The sequence below is a fragment of the Coturnix japonica genome, chromosome 28 (genome assembly GCF_054131305.1).
Source record: "Coturnix japonica strain WE chromosome 28, WE-NBRP24, whole genome shotgun sequence".
NCBI classification, from domain to species: domain Eukaryota; kingdom Metazoa; phylum Chordata; class Aves; order Galliformes; family Phasianidae; genus Coturnix; species Coturnix japonica.
The window spans coordinates 6,309,750-6,332,309 of record NC_140690.1 but is presented as its reverse complement, the minus strand read 5'-3'; the positions used below and the strand labels follow the sequence as shown (position 1 = coordinate 6,332,309).

At 46.2% G+C, this 22,560-nt stretch overlaps 2 protein-coding genes across 2 annotated transcripts; both read left to right on the top strand.

The window, feature by feature from the left end:
• The first annotated feature begins 12,847 nt into the window (after positions 1-12,847).
• On the top strand, positions 12,848-15,509 carry LOC146756196 (uncharacterized). Its single transcript, XM_085525015.1, has one exon. It carries the CDS (start codon positions 13,075-13,077, stop codon positions 14,911-14,913), a length of 1,839 nt encoding a protein of 612 aa, XP_085381141.1. The 5' UTR covers positions 12,848-13,074; the 3' UTR covers positions 14,914-15,509.
• Positions 15,510-18,626: 3,117 nt separating this feature from the next.
• LOC146756195 (syncytin-2-like) lies at positions 18,627-20,327 on the top strand. Its single transcript, XM_085525016.1, has one exon. The coding sequence runs from the start codon at positions 18,654-18,656 to the stop codon at positions 19,989-19,991; it is 1,338 nt and encodes a 445-aa protein (XP_085381142.1). The 5' UTR covers positions 18,627-18,653; the 3' UTR covers positions 19,992-20,327.
• Positions 20,328-22,560: the final 2,233 nt, after the last annotated feature.

The following is a 22,560-nucleotide window of genomic DNA, read 5'->3' as shown; positions in this document are numbered from 1 at the left end:
TTGCCCAGATCAGCACTCTTTGTTATTATGTCCTGAGTTCATTTATCAAGTAGAAATGGAAGTTTGCTTTGGGTTTCTTGTGAACTCCTGAGGTCTTGCTGCACAAAATATTGTTGGTTGGAGTACAGTCTTGAGCTTCAAGTCTAACACAGAAATTCTCAGCCGGGATTTTGTAGCCTTGTTGTGAACTGGGTTTTAGGGTGAAATCTGAGTTTTCTTTGCACCTGACAGTGTGAGAATTTGCTCTGGCCCTTTGTGTACCTCCCCGGTGCTCAGCTGTTCCTTCCCTTACTTGGGGATAACATCATTTATTCAAGGTGATGTCCAAACAGGCTTGTTAACAGTCCTCCGCAGTGCTTTAAGCTGTCATAGGTCAGCCAGAATTTATGCATGTTCTATAGCCATTCCTACATGTTGAAAACACTGCACTGTGCTTAAGCTTCAGCATATGTGCCAGTAAGCACAGTTCCATTAATTCTAGGGGAGTGGGTGAATTAAGCATAGATCTGAAGGCTCCCTTTGCTCAGTGCAGAGATGGAAGGACTAATGGAGATCTGACTTGATATTTTCCCTTCTAGGATGGGAAGGAGCTCTGTCAAAGTAAAAAAGTGGGCATTACTTCCCAGGGAAATAAGAGAAGTCTCATTATTCACAAGTGTGAATATGAAGATCAGGGAACATCCACATGCTGAGCAGCCTAAGACAAGACATCAGCTACCCTAAAGGTTCATTTTATGTTTAACTGAAAGAGCAAATAAATCCTATTGTGGTATTTTGCACCACAGGAAGAAATGCTTCATGGGCAGTTTGGGCATTTCTTGGTTAGTCATTTTGGATACCTTTCTCTTTCTTCTTTATGCTCAAGACAGATTTTCCCTCCATGTGTTGCATTGGTTAAACCCCAGTTTGTAGCTCATCATTGGGCTCTGAAGCATCAGACTTGTTACTGAACACACGGGTCTGCTGTGCCCTGGTAGATTCCACCTTCCCAAGGGACGTCTGAAAGGATGCTTTTTTCTGATTTCCTACTAGATGCTGTCCTCATGTGGCCACTTGGGTTCAGTGTTAGCATGAACATGAACATGTGTCCTGTCCCATGACTTTGGTGAACTCTCATTTTCTCTCTCATTCTGCAACCAGGTTGGGTTGCTGTTTCAGTACTGGCTGTTTTATGCAGCCATTCCATTTGTTCTGGTTTAGGTTCTTTTTTTTTTTTTTTTTCTTTTTTTCAGACATCATTTCTATACAGTAGACAAAGCCAGCCTATTACATTTGATTTACAGTTTTTAGCTTTTGCTGGTAAGCATTTCAGCTCTCAGGCAGTTTTACCAACAGCTTTGAAGAGCTGAAATGAACCAGCCTGGTCACGATGGTCTGTTTTTGTTGGTGTAATGAATTTATGAAGTTAAACTGATTGACCCCATAAGGTTTTACAGTGTATGACTCACGTCTGGCAGAGTTATCACAGCAATGAGTTTATATACTTAGCATTTCAGGAGGCAAATGGTTGGGGATACTCTTTCATTTGCTTGCGTCTCAGAGTGAATCACTAGTATGTGAACCATCCTTCATCTCCTTTGTATTGCTTTTGTGTGTGTCTGTGTGTGGTTTCCCCTGTGAATTTCATCCTTTCCAGTTATATGGAAGTTCTCTTTTGAGCAGTGAAATTAGATGTTCCATCATTAGTCATAATGGTAAAGCTGAGTTGCCACGTTATCTGTGTCCTTTCTGTCTGGCGTCTCAATAACTGCTGCCCCACCACAATATCTGCCTAATACTTCAGCTCCATGGATGCCTCCTTGTGCAAACTGAGAGCCTGGATTTGGTGTGCATAGATCTGGGCTTACATCTGTGCTGGTAAATGCACTAGTGCATGGGCTAAGCAGTCCTGCCTCCTGTGCTGTGGGCATTGAGATGGGGCTCCTACAAGCTGCCCATTGCAAGATATTTAGAAACTAATTGCTGCGGAGGTTTCCATCCTCTTTTCAGACTAACTAAAATTTGGTTAGTGGGATCAAAACAGAAGGGGCAGGGAGGGAGAGCTGACCAAGGACTACTGATGGAACAACTATGAATCCTTGGTTCCTCAGGATTCCCTGCATCAGCAGTTGGCAACAGGAGTAAGGAGGCTCAGGAGGACACTGTAGAGTAGTGTGAAAAATGAGCGAAGAGACCTTCACAATAGAAGGTCTCATTTGTGTCCATGAGTGTACAAACCAGTGGTGTTGCTCAGGTGTGTGTAGGTCTGTGGGTATGTGTGCAAGGACGAGCATGCACATATATGTACGTGCACAGGGGTGTGCAGAGTGTTGGAGCTGCACAAGGACATTGTGGTACCGGTGTGTGCGTGCACTTTGGGAGTGAAAGGAAGGGGTTACACATGTGTGAGTGTGTGTGCGCACAGGGCTGCACTAAGGGATGTGGTTGTGTGAGTGTGTGTGAGCACATAGATAGTGCGTGGATGCGGTGGCACAAATGTGTGCTTGCACAGGGCTGTGCTGAGGAGTTGGGCTGCACACAGGTGCACACAAAGGGATGTTTGAACCCTTTGCCCCTAAGAACAGTTTTCCAGTGTCTCTCGTCCAAGAATTCTTTGAACAGCCTGCAGCTGACTCTCCTGAAGCTCAGGGTCCTGACTTTGCTTTTTGCCAGGCCCGCATTCCTTGAGATGAGGAACTCTAGGAGGGCATGGTCACTACAGCCCTGACCACCTCCAGTCTTAACCCCTGCTGTGCAGCATGTCCAGTAATGCTTCCCTTCTGCTTGGTGTGCTTAATGCTTGGCCCACAAAGTTATTCCCAGTGCAGTCCAGCAGTCTCTCAGACAGCTTGCAGCCAGCCATGCTGATTTCCCAGCCTGACTGGAATCCCCCATCAAGTTGAGAGTCAGTGAGCGCAGTGCTTCTGGTAGCTGCAGTAAGCAGGGCCCATCAACAGGCTCCCTTGACCAGGCGGCCTGGAGCAGACCCTCACCTCCAGAAGCCCATTATTGGTTCAGTCCCGAATTTTACCCGCAAGTTCTCAACGTGATCGTGGCTGTTCTTAGTCCTTTGCAGTCAGCTTCTTCATAGAGAGGGCAAATACCTTGCCCTCCGGAATTCCATAGTAACAATCATGTCTCCTTTATGTCAGGTGAGGTGTTTTTTGTTGTTGTTGTTTTTTGTTTGCTTGTTTGTTTGTTTTCCATTTTCTAGGTAGAAAATTTAATTTCTGAGCCAGGAGAAGAAGAAGTGCAACATGTAACAATCTTCCTGGCACTGTGCAGTTTGCATGAGTAGCCAAGTGCTCCTCAGGTAACGTGTGCTGCAGAGCTGACCTTGGTGGCAGGGGTTGTGTCTTCATTTTCTTCCTGTCATGTGGGAACATAAGAAGACTCTTCAGAGCAGGAGCTGCAGAGGAAGATGAACGGCATGAGAAGGTAAGGCTAGGAACCAAGGACACCTCCAGAAAGAACAGAAAAACTAAGTCATTTAAGATGCATGATGGCCGTGTGATACTGTCCGTGACTGGAGGAGAAGCACATGGCTAGTAATGACTGATGGCTCTGGTGGGATGAGTGCCTACGTGCGCCGTAAAGGAGAGTTTGTGGGATGTTCTGTGGACATGTGAAGGCTGTGGGAAAGTTAAGAGAGAAAACGTGTGAATTCACAGAAGTTGTATTAGAACCTGGAATAAACCATTTGGATCACTCACATCTGAGTCCGTGCCAGATTGTCGCACTGTCAGAACCTGAGGCCTGGGATTTTCCTTTAGTAGTGCCAACTGCCTGTTGTAAATGAGAAAAGATATTACTAAACATAGCCTCCCTCCTTGTAGGTTTGATATTTCTGTCTTTGCATTCCTTTAGCACCCAGGGTGTTGATGCAGCTGCACAAATCCGCTGTACTGTCCTCCTGTTTTGCATGGAAGAATGGTAAAATAGCAATCTCTGGGTGAAATTTTGTTCAGGCGTTTTCCTTTCTGTGCCCCTAGGAAGCAATGGCTTGGAAATGGCAGTGCCACCTGGGAACCCACACAGCAACCCAGTATCTCATTGTCTGGGTCTGTGAAAAACCACAATGATGACAAAAGATGTTTCAATTCTGTCTGTGCTGTCAGTGCAGCCCTGAGGAGCGGTGTGGGCATGGCATGGCAGGGAGAAGGGATTTCCCTTCCAATGGGAAAGTGCCTGTTCATGTGTTGGTATGTAACCGCTCCATGGCCTGCTCCACGTGCTTCTGAATGGGCAGCTCAACTTCTGTGTCACTCAGCCACCTGTGGCAGAGGTCAGGATTAGTGCCTTTCAAGGAGCTGAGAAGCATTTCTTGCTCAAGTCCTGCTTCCAAGCTTAACCACCTACAATGAAGTAGATGTCGTTTTTCTGGTGTCCTTCAATTCCGTGTCCGCATTTTCCCAAAAGCAAAAGAATTTGGAGTTAACCAGCTGCAGTGAAGTGAGCGATTTCAGTGCCTATTTCTGATGGTGGCAATGAGTTCAGAGGTCACACTTAATTGACAGTGCCTGTTTCCATTCTGACAAAGGCTGTAGTTTCAGCTGACTTCCCGAGGCTGCCATATGTGGTGGTGACACAGCCTTGGGCTTGTGCGTTTGCATGACTCCCACCTTTCCTTTCTGTGTCTTGCAGGTCAGCTGGTGCTGGAAGCGGCCAGTATCTGAGCAGGAATGAAGGTGAGTGCAGGAGCAGCTGCTGAGGGGAGGAAGGAAGTCCATGCTAATGAGCTCTGAAGCATCTGCGGGTCCGGTACCAGAATAGGCAGCAGTGATGCAGGGGGCTCCTTGGCAGGAAGCTGGCTGATCCAAATGCTTGCTGAGAGTTTGGAAGCCCAAACCCTTATGGTCTCTGTAAGGGTAGCTAATAAAAAGATATTAACCAAGATGGTGGTAAATAGCCTAAGGTTATTAGCAAAGGGAAACTCACCAATATCGATACCTTGACTAGAAAGCTGAGGCAACCTCAACTAGGGAGCAATCTCTAAGACATGCTGTCTCAGTGGTGGTCAGCCTTTAAATGAGGTCTCAGAGGAGGTTGAGTCGAGGTCCACCCCTTCTGGGAGCACAGCTAGATTACTCTCACCTGTGCTCCCGCAGCTGACCCAATACTTCCCTCAGCTGATTAATCAGAGGTTCAAGCTGTGATTTCCCATACAGTCTCTAAGCTGAAGGCAGCATCTCCTTGATCTGATGGTGGTGTGCCTGAGTGAGGGAGTGATCCAAGCTGGATGCAGAAGAGTCATCTTAATTTCTCTGCTATTTTACTTCAGATGACACCTATTGGGTGTTGGTTTCTTAAAATTTGGATCTAGGAGGTGGTCTCTTCCTTTGCTTCTGGTGAAAGCTGCAGCAGGAGTAGAAGACAAAGAGGTTTTCTTGGTGACAGGAACACCAATTATTTGATTCAAATGTGTAACTGATGTAGATGGTGAAGAACAGATCTGCCTCAAAGACATGCTTGATCACATAAGAAATGAGCATGTGATCCAAGACAGGCAGCGTGGCTTTAGCAGGGGAAGGCCATGCCTAACCAGTCTGGTGGCCTTCTATGATGGAGTGACGGCATTTGTGGACAAAAGGAAGGTAACAGATGTCATTGACCTGGACTTGAGCAAGATCTTTGACATTGCCCTCCACCACATCCTTATCTCTAAACTGGAGGGATGTGGATTTGACAGGTGGACCACCTGGTGGATAAGGGATTGGTTGAAAGGCCACAGACAGAGGGTGGTGATTCATGGTTCTGTGTCCAGGTGGAGGCCGATAACAAGTGGTGTCATCCAGGAGTCTGTCTTGGGACCAGTGCTTTTTTACATGGTTATCAGAGACACCAATGATGCAATGGAGTGCACCTTCTGCTGTTTGCTGAGTGGTGCGGCTGATGCAGTGGAAGGAAGGGATGCCATTCAGAGGGTGCTCAACCGAGAGGTTGGCCTACGTGAATCTAATGAGGTTGAACACAGCAAAGTGCAAGGTTTTGCACTTGGGCTGGAGGAATCCCAGGCATTTCTACAGCCTGGGAGGAGCAGTCCTTAAGAGAAGCCCCGCAGAGAAGGACCTGGGGGTCCTGGTGGATGAAAAACAGAACGTGAGCCATCAGCGTGCTCTTGCAGCTCAGAGAGCAAATGGTCCCCTGGGCTCCATCAGAAGAGGGGATGGCCAGCAGGGACAGGGAGGTGATTGATCTTCATGATCCTTGAGGTCCCTTCCAACCCGGGCCATTCTATGATTCTGTGATTACACTCGCTGTCAGAAAGAATGGCAGCTGTACAGAAGCTGGATATATTTTGGGACAGTTCTTGTAACCAGTTGATTTTAAGACCTTGCCTGAGTCAAGAGTCTAAATTGAGTGTCAGAAGAAAGCTGGTAAAGTGGCTATTGCTCATTCTTTTTCATTTGCTGATTCTTTCATTCGGGTTCCTTTTCCAAAGGAGATTCTGGTGATGGAAGCAATTGAAGAAAGAACCAAAGCAGCTCTTGCCAAGAGTGCTTGAAGTCCCTGTGGAGAGAAGCAAAGAACTTGGGCTTCCTCTGGGATGCTCCCCACCATGTCTCAGGAAGGAGACAACTGCTGTTCCACTTTCTGCTCTGTGTGTGGAAAGGTACGTCTGGGTTTCTTCTGCTTGTTTATTCTTTCTTTTTCAGGCTTTGAAGGAGAAGGGGTGGAGCAACGGGAGACTCACTGGTCGTTTGTTACCTCAAGAACAGGATGGATTCTGCATTGACTGTGAAAAGCCTGGGCTAGTAGCATGGGCATGTTTCAGGCTGGACTTTTCCTTCTTGGTTTCCTTTTGGCTACAGGGAGACAGCTGTCTAAAGGTGTGTTTTCATACCCACTCTCCAAAACCATGTTTCATTGTTGCAGGTGGTTCAGTGTGCTCTTGCAGTGCAGATGCTGTAGTTTGCTGTAGAATCTGAATGGTTTCTGTTCCTAGGGGAGGACTGAGAGGAGGTAGTGAGAAGAGAATTCAATGCCTTAGGTGTATCTTAGTGAGAAATGTTGGCATGAGGTGCTGAAAGTCTTGAGTTGTCAAAGGCCAGTGAGGCTCAGACTCCTTAACCTGCTGGAGCAGGGTGGAAGCAAGGAGTGGGCACTACCGTCCCACAAGCTGCACTTGGTTCTGGTCTGCCAGGTCTGTGCTGGCCTGGATTTCTTCTGAGAAGTTTGTTGGAGCTGCTTGGAGTAGTGAAGGGTGGGGAGGAAGTGCTGCTCAAGAGCTAAGGCTCTGCATGATCATCTTGGATGGTTTTAACCATGATATCTGAAGACATAGTTTCCATCAGAATGATCCCAACATTGTGCGAGTGTCTCAGATGTATGAGAGCACCCGCCTCCTCCAGCTGAGCCATAGGAAAGCTAACTGTGCCCAGTAATTACAGCTTCTGCAGATTGAATATGCTTCCAAGTGTTTTCCTTAGTGATCAATAATGTCCCAGCACTCTGAGATTCCATCTCTGGCACAGTCTGGAGCATCTCTGCAATCCTTGGTTGCTGGAGGGCACGTGGTGAGTGCATGGACAGGGTGGCACAAACGCGTGCGTGTGCTGAGGAGTTGGGTTGCACACAGGTGTACACAAAGGGGTGTTTGTGGAAGGTGTAGGCACGTACGTGTTCCCAGGGGTGGTTGGCACACGTCTGTGAATGCAAAGGAGGGCACACGATGCAGAGTGTGCATGGGGGTGTGCAAAGCAGGCAGGGTGGTGAATGGGTGTGCCTGTGCACATGGATAGGGGAAGGCTGGGGTTACAGGTTGACCTGTGCTGAGGTGAGTGGGGACTCACGGTGTTGCTCAGTGGTAGATTGGTTCACACTGAGTGCTAACAGGAAACTCGCACACCCTTTTTGTTTCAGCTGTGCCAGCGCTGTGATCCCTTGCTGCAGGGATGGGGTGTTGGAAGGATGGTGTGCGTGCCGAGCTCCCATCTCTTGCAGGAATCAAGTGTAGAGCAAAAGGAATGTTTGGGCCAGGTGACTGTAAGAAGGCTGGCTGCTTTGGATGGTGGTAGCTGATGGAAACAGGTGCTCTGGGGACCGTTCAGCTTTTAACAGAAGACTGGGGTCCTGCAGCAAGAACGACTAGGTTCTCAAATGGCTTCAGACGTGCACACCGAGTACATCCCCGCAGACATTTACCGGTAGGCGGCTCTTGCAGAAGAAGATTCAAGCAGCAGAACCTTTTGCTCAGCTACAGCACACAAATGCTACAAAAGCAGGAACAACCCGCAAGCTCTGGGTCTGTTTGTCTTGCACAGGCATGCACTAACTGCGTTTGATGGTACCCCCCATCCTTGATTTCCTTCCCTGCTTCTTGTCTGATGGCGCTGCTGAGCCAGGAACAAGCTGCCCAGTGTGGCAGAGCATGGTGCAGAGCTGTGCTGGGACCTCCTCCCCTTCATCTGCTGCAGATCAGTGCCCCACACGTGCCATTGGGATGCTCTGGCACGGGATGTGCCTCCAACCCAAAGCTCCTTCCCACCTCCCAAGGAAAAACAAAGCAACCCAAGCATCTCCAGCAAAGCTGCCCAGCAGACAGCAGGGAATGCAAACAGCTTCTGGCTGCTCCCCTACACTCCCGTCCTAAGTAAGAGACCCTATGAGGACTGGCTGGGAAATCAGTGCATGACACACGTGAGTGTGCACAGGATTGTGCAAAGCAGTGGGGTTCCACGAGTTTGTGTGTGTGTGTATCTCTGCTGTTATGAAAGCATGGGAAGACTTACTGAGTCCCAGATAATTACTTATCCTCAAATGATTTTTCCTGGCCAAATTTAGAGCCTCTCACAGGTAATCGAGATCAACAGGCTGTTGTTGCACAATCAACAGACACAATCTAGATGATCAGCTGAGGAAAATAAAGCATCATGCGAAGGGTACTAGATAAGTGAGCAGCTTGAGATCTGCACATTTATGTGATGCTCATGGTCTTAGACAATATTTGCCTAGAGAGGTCACATTGAATGAAAGCAAACTCTAAGATGAATGAAAATATGCACAGGAGAAGAAGCCTCTGAGGCTTCTCAAGTGTTATGACCAGAAGACATAAACTCTGTTAAAGCAAACGTTTCTCTCTATTTTTTGTGTTATTCCAGGCAGGCCTTGATTACCGCCTGAACACATGCTGTGGAAGCCCAGCTTATGCAGCACCAGAGCTAATCCAGGGCAAAGTGTCTATTGGCTCAGAGGGATGTAGAGCGGTGTTTGTTTTCCCCTCTTTCCCTTCCCTCTCCACAGAGCATTTAAAGGCAGTGGAGCTCAGGTAGGCTCTCTTGGTTTCCCTTCTGAATTCTGCTAGGTTGCATCGCTTGGTAGCTCTCAGAAGCTGTCAGTGGCCACAGACTAGAAAAGTGCAATTGGTCTCAGTTCACACAGCTGGCTGGTTTGTCTCAGGCTAATCCTGAACTGCCTCAAGCGACTGCTTTGGTGCTCTACAGAACAGCAACTTCAGAGATCTCTTTCTATTACTAAGTGTTTGAAAGAGCAATTTGCTCTGTTAATTATCCATCATTTCTGTGCAGTCTGTTTTGTCAGACTTGTCTTTAGCTTCCAAGTTGTATGTGAAGAATTGTTTCCGTTGTAATGCACAATGAACTAAAAATTGAGAGATGAAAATGTGAAGAGTTTTTCCAGCTTTGATTTCATGTCTGGAATTTTGGAACCCACTACTTGCAGTTGTTAATCTGTCCAAACTGGTCTGGTTTGGGATGCCCTCGTACTTCTTGAATCGCTGTTAAAGGCGGAGCAATTCCTACAAGTGCCATGGCCCCACTGTTGTTCTAATTCTTGTTTCTTTGTTTTCCACACGCTGCTTTTCAAGCCTCCTTTTTCTTTACAGTCAAAGTGAGAATTGCACTGTGAGGTGTCTGAACCTTGTTGTGCCTGTACATAAATAGAACAGCAGCAAAGCCAGACAGGTGACTGTGCTGACAGCTCTCGTAGCCAGTAACACGTAACTGTGCTAAATCCCTTGTGACGGCTTTGATTTAATTTTTGCCAGTGAAATCCTTGTAAAAGGAACTGCAGCAGTGTGATGAGCTAAGGTGAAGATGCTGGTTTTAGTAGTGCTCTAAGCTGAGTGGAAGGGCAATTGAATTAGGGTTATATGCTTTCTCTGGGACGATAAGGCTTTTTTTCCTGAGGGAAAGAGCCAGCTTTTCATGGGCTATATGTGGGCTTTGGCAAGGGCAGACAATCCAGTCTGTCAGGAAGCCATTTGAGGTGCTTCAGGTTTGTAAGCTTGTCTTTTTGTTTTTCAGGCGGATATTTGGAGCATGGGTGTAGTGCTGTATGCTCTGCTGTGTGGGTTTTTCCTTTGGATGATGACAATATGATGGCACTCTACAGGAGGATACCAGTGGGTATCAGTGGTGCTAGAATACACTGAGAAGGGAAATAGCTGAGCTTGACAAGAGGCCTTGCTTTTCGGATGGCAGAACATGCTGAGCTGTGGGTAGAAAGGCCACAGCACAGTCTGCTGAATATTGTCCCTGTTTTTGCTGCTTTGTCTACCAGTATTTTGTGGATTTGGTTCTACGCTTGGTTGGCCTATGTGGCACTGTAGCCTAATTCTGTACCATGATAGCATACAGAATTTAAGGAGAAGTATTTTCCTGCCAATGGGCTGGATTTTTTGTATCTGGTTCTTCAACTGGCTGCTCCCTATACTATCTGTAGTAAAAATATAGACACATCATTTGATTTCCCTGAAATGAATGTTCCTAAATGCCAGCTCTTCTCATGTCTACAAAGATCAAAGGTCTGCATTTGCTATTAGAATTTCCTCTTCCAGAATCAGGAGGTAATGTAGGACCCCACAGATTGCCTTCAGAATCCAACAGTTAGTTCTGTTTCCTTTCGGAGTGCATAACAACCTGAGCACATGAATTGAATGACGTGGCTTTTTAGTCTGGTACAAACTCTGCTGTACACTGAAACTTGGTCCATTTGTAAGCAGGACTTCGTCCATTTCTGCAGGACAGCAGAAAACCCTTTGTGCTAATCATGATGCCAAGAAGCAGAATGCGGCAAATGGCAGATGATCCAACTGCTTCAGGTGTTCATTGCCTTAAAACTGCGAATAGTTTTGGACTGAGAGTTTGTAAGCAGAACGGAGCTATTAAAGCTGTCAGAGACTATTTCTGCACTATTCAATTCTATCTGCCTGACATACACAGGATCTCAGAACTGCATTGCTTGAATTGGTGGAAATTGTTGAAGTGAACTGGGATGAGCAAGTTTTAGAACTTAGTCAGAGTGCTGTAAAAAATGGATAATCTCATGAGTATTAAGGTACAGGCTTGCTATTTCTGCACTGAATTTGTTTTTATTTTACATGGCTGTGATCTGAAAGTTGCTTGAAACGCAGGCACCTAGGCACTGTTGTGTAACTGAATTTCACACGATAGGTCCTGAAATATCCTGGAATCAAAAACTCTGACTTGTTTTAAGTCTGCTGCTTGAGTATAATCAGGGTCATAGTGTCTGTGTGCAGTGTTTCTTTCCCTGTAATGCTCCACACCATTTCATTTTGGGAATATTGAAGGAAATGGACTATGTGCCATAACTGTTGTTAGAACAAAGTATGTCTGGTGTGATCTTATGCATAGGTTCTGTAACTGCTCTTCACAGCTTAGGTGTTTGACCTTCCTTTTGGTGAAGTGATGAAATACTGCTGGTTTCTATTTGTGCTTCTAGGCACCTTGAAGCTCTTAGGAATAGAACAATTGTCTCCAGTTCTTTTCAATGATATCAGTAACAGCTCGAGTGTTGCTGCCCACTAGGTAGACACAAAGAAGCAGATTACAGTGAAACAACACACGAGCTGGACCTGAATGAGGATCACTTTCAAGACAGTGGCTATGCTGCTTCAAGCCTACTTGCTTCTTCCTGTTGCCACTCTATTACCAAGTATCAACAACCTTTCATGATTCAACTTGCAAATGTTTGAAACTAACCCTTGTGTTTCTATGCCTTCCTAGGTGATTCGAGCCCTTGTCAACCCCAAAGATCCAAACCAAGTAGTGATGTGCAGTGTGTTTCCATCAATGGAGAGATCTTATTAAGCATAAATCGCTGCAATTCAGATGACAGCCTTCCACATGGTAACAGTGATGGACACAAGGGGCTCATCCACGTTCATGCTCTCATATCTCCTGGCTCTGCTGAAGCTCCTGACCTGAGCCTGCCAGACACAGCAGTCACCTGCCTGGATTGTGACCCAGCGCCTTTGCAGTGCTGCCCATCCCAAGCACAGCCCGAGTGTCCCAGCAGCAGCACCACCATGCAGGAGCAGGGCAGCATCAGTGAGGTGAAGCTGAGCATCTTAGATGGGGACTTAGAGTCAGGCTGCCAGTCCCAGGCACCAGGCAGCAGCACCAGCTCTGAGCCACTCTCATCTTGACAAGAGGAGTCCCATCTTCACCCTTGACCTCTCAAGCCCTCTGTGGAGAGTGTTTATGCAGAATGGCTTCATGAGAAAGGACATGAAGAGATTCCTCTAGTTAAATTGTAAAAGAATGAATGTGATTAAAGACAAAGACGGTTTATCCTAGGGACGGTCACGAGCTAAGCAGCTGTGGGGAAATCAGTATGTGAAAAGGCAGGGTATGTAGCTAAAGATGAAATATGTATCTAGAAGCAAGGACGGCCTAAGGGAAAAGCAAGATGTGTAGCAAGGTGTAGACAAAGCTGCAAAGAAAAAGTGTCTATAAGACTAACCACAAAGGTCAGATGAAGTAATGTCTAATTCACCAATCCTGAGCTTTACTTTTGCAATATGCATGAACTTATTACTGATTGTATAAATAAGATGCTGTAACACCTAATAAACGAGGCTTGTTGACCATGATAGTATGAGACTTGTCTCCCGCGGTTACTTCCAACAAATGGTGACCCTCGACGTGATAAGGAAAAAAGGGCGCCACGGGTGAAGAACTGCGTTGGGTTCGGGTCCGGATTTCACAGCCCGACGGACGACGAAAAGAGCTAAAATTGGAGCTCCGCGTCTCGAGCGACCACGACAGGTGGGCTCGACCGACACGTGCTGCCGAAGCCTGGAGGGCTGCAACGGTACCGACGTGAGTAAAAATGGACAGGCAAGCAGCATATGATTTATTTTCCGCTTTTCTTAGGCGGAGACAGTTTAAGGGTATAGACTTAGAAAAGGATCTCCCTGCTTTATTGAGCCACGCGGTCTCATATGGCTTTTTTGCAAACCCCCACTTAGTGCATACATTAGAGGAGTGGCGGCGGTATGGGGATAAGTTGTGGGAGTTAGTTTTAGATGATGATAAGTCGGCAAAAAAGATAAGTAAGTTGTGGAAAGCAGTGCATAATGAGTTGTTGATGAGTCAGGCGGAAAAAAGGGCAGCTCAGGAAGCTCAAGCTGCGCAAAAACAGAATCAAGATTATGGGCTGCCATGGGGCACTAGCGTTCCAAACCCCCCTGTTTTTTCTTCCGTTACTCTGCCGTCTGCAGCCGCAGTGCCCTCTGCACCCCCTCGCGAAGTGCAGGCTGACCTAGCAACGGAGCCCGCAGAGGTCTCCTCTAGCCCCCCCCCTTCGCTGTCCGGAGCTCCGCCGTCCGGAGCCGACTCGGCGCCGCTCCCTGTCTCGGCACCGTCTGTGCCGCAGCCGCAGCCGTCCGGCTGCTCTGAGCTTTCGGTAGCTCCGGAGCTGTCAGTTCTGCGCGGGTCGGGTCCGATCTCTGGAGCTGGGTCTGATTTTGTGGGGACTGTTGCAAGGGAAAGGCGCAAGTTGTGGGCTATGCTGGCAAGGCGCGGAATAGAGGATGGTGATAATGAATTAGTACAGGCAGTGACTGAGAATCTTGCATTTCCTGTTGTTTATGCTCCCTTGCCGCAGGGAGGAGTTCAGGCTGAGATTCAATCTCTAGACTGGAAGATGTTATCACAGTTGCGAGCTACTGTAGGGTCATATGGAGTGACTAGTGAACCGGCCAGGCAAATGCTAGATTATCTTTTTAGTGCACATATCCTTCTCCCAGCAGATATTAGAAGTATCACGAAATTGATTTATACTCCTCATCAGTTAATATTGTTTAATGCTCATTGGCATCAGTTAGCTGTGGCGTCTGCAGCAGTTCAGAGAGGACCAGGAGACCCCTTAGCAGGTGTAACAATGGAACAATTGTTGGGTCTTGGGGCATGGACTCGAATAGAGGCTCAGGCGATTTCTGACCCTGAAGTTTTGCAAGAAACTATGAATTTAGCCAGGAAAGCTATGGATAGTATAAAAGCTCCGGGAGGAACGCCCATTTACATGGGAATAAAACAGGGACGTGAGGAGCCGCTAGGTAATTTCATAGATAAAGTTGTGGATGCCATTAAGAAGGCTAGTGTTCCAGAATATATGCAAGGGGCTTTGATTAAACAATGTGTGCTTCAAAATGGTAATTCCTCAACCCGATCCCTGGTCAATACATTGCCCGGAGATTGGTCGATCCCTGAGTTGTTAGAAAAGGCTGCTTCGGTTCCAACTGGAACCCAGGCATTCTTAGTGAGTGCTTTGCAGAAAATTAGTGAGGGGTTGCAGGAGCAGGCAAAAGCATTTCAGGAGCAATCAAAATCCTCACATACTCAGGTTCTAGCAGCCCTTGCACCCCTCCAAGCTGCAGTCGCTACAAACCCACGCTCGCAGAACAGCCTCCGTATGAAATGTTTCCGTTGTGGAAAAACTGGACATTTTCGTCGCGATTGCCAAGCCACTGGGATTTGGTGCAGCAAATGTCGATCCAACACTCACAACGCTGCTGCCTGCTATAACAGGTCGGGAAACTCGAAAAGCAGCGCGAGCAGCAGCCGCGCTCAGACACAAGTAGCAGCTGCAGTATCGGCAACCCCCAACAGCAACAACCCCAACCTGCCACCAGCGGGAGCCTCGGCTTGGATTTGGCAGCCTCAGTAAATGTTACTATTTTGACTAATCAGCCCTATCGGATTCCTACTGGACTATTTGGCCCTGTCATGATTAATGGACAAGCAGTAGGAGGACTGTTATTGGGTAGATCGTCTGTCAGCATGATGGGACTGTTTGTTTTACCTGGAGTAATAGATGCGGACTACCAAGGGGAAATTATGATCATGGTACACACCCCTTACCCGCCTGTAAAAATACTTAAAGGGCAGCGTCTAGCTCAATTAGTGCCGCTGCCGCAGTTAGCAAAAGGACTGACTCCCCTTAAACAAGAGCCAAGAAAACAGGGAGCATTTGGCTCAACTGGGAAATTAACTTTGCTTACTCTTGATTTATCAACGCGCCCGAAAAAATCGTGCACTCTGCACTACCGTGATCAGAGTATTACTCTGACAGGACTTTTGGATACAGGAGCGGATACATCAATTATCACCCCAGGGGAGTGGCCGTCTGACTGGCCGCTTCAATCTTCAACTACCACAGTGTCAGGGGTCGGAGGAATGACACTGGCAAGCCGAACCCCCATGCTCACAGTGGAAATAGATGGCAGGAGAGCCACAGCAATTTTTTCACTTACACTACTTACACCTACGGTATCCTGCCTTATCGGCAGGGACGTGCTGGCTCAACTGGGTCTTGTTCTTACCAATGAACACCCTTTAGTATAATGGCCATTGCTTGGACTTTCCCACTACCACTTACATGGACTACAGAAACTCCAGTCATGGTTAAGCAGTGGCCACTAAAAAGGGAAAGTCTTCAGCAAGCACATCAACTTGTGCAGGAGCAGTTTGCCCAGGGGCATTTGAAACTGTCTACTAGCCCTTGGAATACTCCGATATTCGTAATCAAAAAGAAATCTGGAAAATATCGTCTATTGCACAACCTAAGGGCTGTCAACGACCAGATGGAGCCCATGGGGGCGCTACAACCCGGATTACCCAACCCTTCTATGATTCCCGAGAATTGGCCCATCCTCATCATCGACCTGAAAGACTGTTTCTTTACAATTGCCTTACACCCCCAGGATACAAAACGTTTTGCTTTTACTCTGCCAGCGATAAATAGGGGAGAACCCGACAAGCGATTTGAATGGACAGTGTTACCACAAGGAATGCGTAACTCCCCAACCATTTGCCAGCTGTATGTCGACGCAGCACTGCAACCGTTACGCCGAGAAATGCCGGACACTATTATTTATCACTATATGGATGATATTCTTCTGGCTCAAAAGGATCCATTCACAGACTCTCAGATTGAACATATCAAAGCAGTGCTGGCAACCTCCTCTTTAGTTATAGCTCCTGAAAAGGTACAGAAATCCACGCCCTGGAAATATCTGGGATGGCAAATCACCAATAAGCAGGTGAAACCGCAAAAATTAACCATTGCTACGGACATTTCTACCCTTAATGATGCACAAAAACTCCTTGGAGACTTACAATGGCTAAAACCAATAGTAGGTCTCCCAAATGTGCTACTAGAAAAACTGCTGCCCCTACTGAAAGGCACGGACCCTTGCACCCCAGTGACTCTTATGCCAGAACAAAAGGAGGTGCTACAAAAAATTTCAGACTGTATTACCAAAGGGTTCGTTTCCCGCATGGACCCTACAGTACCATTGACTCTTACCATTTGGAGCAGCGATATGCATCTCCTTGGTGCAGTTACTCAGCATAAAAAGAAAACGGGGGAAAGGGTCCTGGAGTGGATTTCGCCACCTCTTCAAAAACGGAAAACAATAACCACAAAAATTGAAAATCTAGCAGCAGTGGTCAAAAAAGGCCGCATGCGTATATTGGAAATTAGCGGTCTGGAACCACAGACAGTTTATCTTCCCATGGAAAAAGCAACGCTAGACTGGTATTTGCTGAATTCGCCAGATCTAGCTGAAGCGCTTTTAGCCTTGGGAGCTAAAATAGAAACAGGTCCACTTGTTCCACGAGCATTGCAATGGATCGGTGAATGGAGCTGGATTGGCGTGCCTTTGCGAAGGGACAAACCCATCTCGGAAGCTGTAACTGTTTACACTGACGCTGGGAAAAAGACACGCAAAGCAGCTATTGTTTGGCAAAAGAAGGGAATTTGGCAGCAACACACACTGGAGGCGGTCCCTGAAGACAGTTTACAAACACTAGAACTTCTTGCTGTAGTGTGGGCTGTTTCTAATATCACTGAGCCTTTGAATGTGGTTTCAGATTCTCTCTATGTAGTAGGGGTGGCCTCAAGAATTGAGGATGCAATTGTTAAGGAGGTTCAGAACAAGCGATTATATGAGTTATTTTTACAACTCAAGCGAGCCCTCAGGAACAGAACAGAGCCTTACTCCATTATCCATATCAGGAGTCATAAATTAAGCACGGGTTTCGGAGAAGGCAATCAGAGGGCAGATCGGCTGGTATCAGTTGCAGTACCAATGTCACAATTTACTCTGGCAAGGGAAGCTCATGCTACCTTCCATCAGAATGCCAGAGGACTGCAGAGGCAATTTCAGATCTCTCAAACAGATGCTTCTGCCATTGTCAGAAGCTGCCCAGTCTGTGCAAATCACAACAATGGAATGGGTCTGGGAATTGGAGTTAATCCTAGAGGTTTATCAGTCAATGAAATATGGCAAATGGATGTTACCCATGAACCCAGTCTGGGAAGGTTAAAATATGTGCATGTCACCATTGACACCTACAGCAATTTTATCTGGGCAACAGCTCAGGCTGGGGAAAGGGGCATCCATGTAACCCGACACCTCACAGCATGTTTTGCAGTCATGGGAGTATGCAAACAGTTAAAAACAGATAATGGTCCTGCCTACATAGGTCAAAAGGTTCAACGTTTTCTACAACAATGGGGTGTTAAACATATTACTGGCATTCCACACAATCCACAAGGGCAGGCAATAGTTGAACGAGCAAATAGCACCTTGAAAACTTATCTCAAGAAATTCTCAGAAATTCAGGACATGCAGGAAAGGCTTGCTAAGGCACTGTTTGTATTGAATCATTTATGCATAATAGGATCCTCAGATTGTCCTGCAGCCGAAAAACATAAGTTACAGAGCCCAGAATCAGAGAAGCATCTTGAAGAAGAAATGTGGGTTAGGTATAGATGCTTGAAAACTGGGGAATGGAAAGGCCCTGCAAGAGTGCTTTATTTAGGGCGAGGCTACCTTTGTGTTTCAACCCCTACAGGTTCTGAGTGGATTCCTGCTCGTTGGACCAAGCCGGTGACGCCATCGCATCCCGGAGAGCACAGTGAACCTGGATGACTGACTACAGATCGGTGACTGCAGAAAAGTTGGAAGAGTGTCTCCAGCTGATTGAGGAGCCACTCCAGACCTTCATTCGGCATGTTCAGTCAACAGTGACTCAAAATTTCTATGGTCCATATATGGAACTGATACATGCGTTGGATAACATACGAGGACTGATTCCATCTAATAGATATTACAGGTGTTGGGGATGTGGTGTGCGTGAGCATCAGGCTCAAGCGTTGCTTCTTTGTGGTGGTTGTGGAAAATTGGGTTGGTACCACCAATCAGTCTTTTACATTAACCAACACTTTCTGTGGTGCAGAGAGTGTGATAAAACCTGGTGTGCAGAAGACCAACCGCTAGAGTCAGAATCGGAGGAAGATCAATCGCCAGATGCTATATCAGTGACCCGTATTTGCTGGGTGCTTAAGAGATTCGCTCAGAGAGCTCGAGCTGCTAGGAGGTCTCGCGTCATAAGCTATCAATGCGGCGGTACAGTCAGAGCTCTTGGGGCCTAACAGCCCTAGGAGTTCTGGTCTGGCTGCAATGCTGTGGTGCATTTTGGGCCCCTCCGCAGCCTAAGGAAAACGTCTGGGTTACGTTAGCCAACAAGACGGGTCAAGATGCCATATGTTTAGCATTATCATCTCCTGGCAATCCTTTTTCTACCTGCTTGGTAGGCATACCTTTGGACACTCCTCCATGTCCAGAAGGTGTTCTGCCTTGCCAATCAAAAGGTACAAAGGGCTACGCAGACCATTGGGATGCATATATACCACACTTTCCTGTAGCCCCTCTAGAACCACAAGAATTAGAAATTTTGGGATCAGTAAAAGCCGATTGGTGCATATATTTTAATTGGACCGGCAGTTATCGAATTGGGCCTGACAGATCAAAAATCAAACCAAGAAGTGTAAATTCTAGCCTGCTTGTATATAGAAATCAATCAGCATGGTGTAACTATACAAGCACCAGTATATCTGTTTCATCTAACAACCCTATAACATTGCCCTATGGAGTGTTTCTGATATGTGGGGATCGGGCTTGGGCAGGAGTCCCCTCTAAGATAATAGGAGGACCATGCACATTAGGTCATTTAACACTGCTTACTCCAAATACTTCTATGATCCTCCAAATTCACAGACAGCATTCTAGAGTGAAAAGGGTAACTCATGCCTTTACCCCAGACTGTAAGGATAAGGTACAATTTTGGTCTACAACAGGAAGAATATTTGCCTCTATTTTGTCAGCTAATGTTGCCGCTGCTAAAGCATTAGCCATGCTAAATGGTTTAGGCTGCTGGCTAGCAAAACAAACGAATGCCACCTCAGAGGCATTATCTCAACTACTGATGGATGTGGATTCAGTAAGGCATGCTACACTCCAGAATAGAGCAGCAATTGATTTTCTATTACTAGCACAGGGGCACGGATGTGAGGAGTTCGAAGGCATGTGTTGTATGAACTTATCAGACCACTCCGTGTCTATACATAAACAGATACAAACGCTGCACGCATTAACTAACCGTTTGCAGGTGCAATCTGGTTTTGGTCTTGATGACTGGCTTAGAAGTTTAGGTTTAGGCCCCTGGCTTACTTCTCTACTACAGCATTTGATTACAATCGGTCTGGTACTGATAGCTATCATATTAATAGTTCCTTGCCTCTTTAAATGCTTGCAAAATGCACTAATGAGAATGGTTGACTCAAAATACAATGTATCCTTGGTCGTCCAAAAAGAAAACGGGGGAAATGTGGAGAGTGTTTATGCAGAATGGCTTCATGAGAAAGGACATGAAGAGATTCCTCTAGTTAAATTGTAAAAGAATGAATGTGATTAAAGACAAAGACGGTTTATCCTAGGGACGGTCACGAGCTAAGCAGCTGTGGGGAAATCAGTATGTGAAAAGACAGGGTATGTAGCTAAAGATGAAATATGTATCTAGAAGCAAGGACGGCCTAAGGGAAAAGCAAGATGTGTAGCAAGGTGTAGACAAAGCTGCAAAGAAAAAGTATCCATAAGACTAACCACAAAGGTCAGATGAAGTAATGTCTAATTCACCAATCCTGAGCTTTACTTTTGCAATATGCATGAACTTATTACTGATTGTATAAATAAGATGCTGTAACACCTAATAAACGAGGCTTGTTGACCATGATAGTATGAGACTTGTCTCCCGCGGTTACTTCCAACACCCTCCTGTCTTTTATTGAATAAAGTCACTCTCATGCTCAATCATCGCCTTGGCTGCATTCCGAGTCTTCATTCACAGGGATTGGGATGAATGCAACAAACAGCAAGGCAGCTCAGCTTGCAACACTCTGGCTGTGGGGTTCGTGCAGGCAGAGCTCTGGGTTCCCATTTTGCCTGGCTTTGGGATGTCAGCAGCAAGATCTCTACCATTTTGTATGGCAGCAAATAATCTCTAGCATCCAGGTTGCTGCTCATGATAATCCCAGTCTTCCTGGCTGTCGCTTTGTGATACTTTTCAAAGCCTTTTGATACTCTTTGATGCCTTGGCTGCTCCCTAACACCTCTGTCCTCCTGCCATGTTGACTCACGTCTCCCACTTTGAAGCTGGCTTTGCAGATCATCTCCAGCCCTGTCATCATCACGCTGCAGCAGGAGGTGCTCACCTGGCCCAATGTCTGGCAGTGCTGCTTGTTCTGCAGATGAGCAGCTGCCTCCTCATCTCTTCAGCTACAGTAGTTTTTCTCAGGGCAGTTAGATGCAGTCATGCTCCTCTGGATTTGGTGTGTTAAATCCATGCTGCATGGCAGCAGTCAGTGCAATACAAAGGTGTTCTGTGTGCCACAGCATTTCTCCAGGGGCTGCCAAAGGTAGAAGCACAACACAGCACCATCCTTCTGACAGTAATGTCTGTGAGTGTTAGACATGTGAGCACTGCATCATCCCCAGCGTGTCAGTGCTTTTCCACACCAACCTGACTCTCACACTCTGCACTGAATGTAACTCTGCTCTTGTGGAGACAAATGCTTTCTGTCACATCCTCCATCCCTGCAACCATTTGCCGGTAGGCAGCTCTTGCAGAAGAATCAAGCAGCAGAACCTTGTGCTCACCCTACAGCATGCAAATGCTATGAAAGCAGAAATAACCTGGCATGCTCTGGGTCTGCAAGGCTGCACAGATGGGAGAGGTAGATTGTGTTTTTGCAGTGGAAGTTTCCAGTATTTTCAGTACATAGTGTAGGCCCTAACTGAATGTATAACCCTCTTGTAAAACAGCTGTATAAGTAGTTTTTCCACCAAGAAAGTTGCTGAACAGAATTAAGTTCAGACTGGGGGCATTCTGACATGGGTAGAATTGAGACAAGCACAAGATAAATACAGGGTGGGTAGAGCCCAGCACAGCACAGAATGAATGTACTGACTGTTGGAAACATTGCCCTTCTCTGTCCGCAGAAAAGTACAAGGCAGACCTAAAAACAAGAGGTTGGTAATTGACCTTCTATGGAAATGAATCCTAGCCACAGTCTCGAGGAGTCTGTGAGCCTGAGATGCTCAACCAATGAGAGCCATGAGAGCATCACCTGCATTGGGTTTAGGGCACAGAACAGAATTGATTTCACTGACTAGTGTGCAGTTTCTCCCTTGCCAATAGGGGATGTGCGCGCAGTATTGCAGTAATGAATAAGCACTGCTGCTATCGCTGCCATCTTTGCCTAACTAGAAATCTTTGACTTTGAGAGTTTCTCACACAAGGGGAGAGGGTAAGAAAGTAAAGAGGCACAGAAAACTAAGGGAAACTGCTCTTCTTTATCTTATCTATAAAAATTGATACGATGCTGTTGTGCATTTTTTTTAATTTTATTTTTAATTTTTTGCTAATGTCAGTTAGATTGTTTTAAAATATCCACACACCAAAATCTGACTACCAAGCAAATGTAATGAAAATGAAATGAAGGTGAGTTAGCAGAAAGCACAAGGCCATATTATATTAGGCTCTAGCAAATTTACAGGCAGTCACTGCACAAAGAGGTAGATCTGAGTTGCACAATATATGATTCCCACAAAGATTAAGGAAATCTGAAGCTTTCAATATATTTTTTTTATGCTTTTTTCATTTCATTTTTTAAACACCTGACTCAGACCCCAACCCTCACAGGAGCTGTAAAGATAACAGCATTAACCCGCAATGTAACTCTAACCCTAACCCTTACCCTGATTCTAAAATCGTCTCTAACTCCAAATGCAACAACAAAAATGATGCTACAAGTTTGTAGCAAAAGGAACCTTAACCCTGATCATAATCCAAAAAACAATCAGTAAGGTAACAATAATCTTTACCTTAAGAGTAATATTAATCAGATGATGCCTGCATCCAATCAGAAGCATGCTTTGCATTATGTAAGAGTTGTATTTTTTCCAAT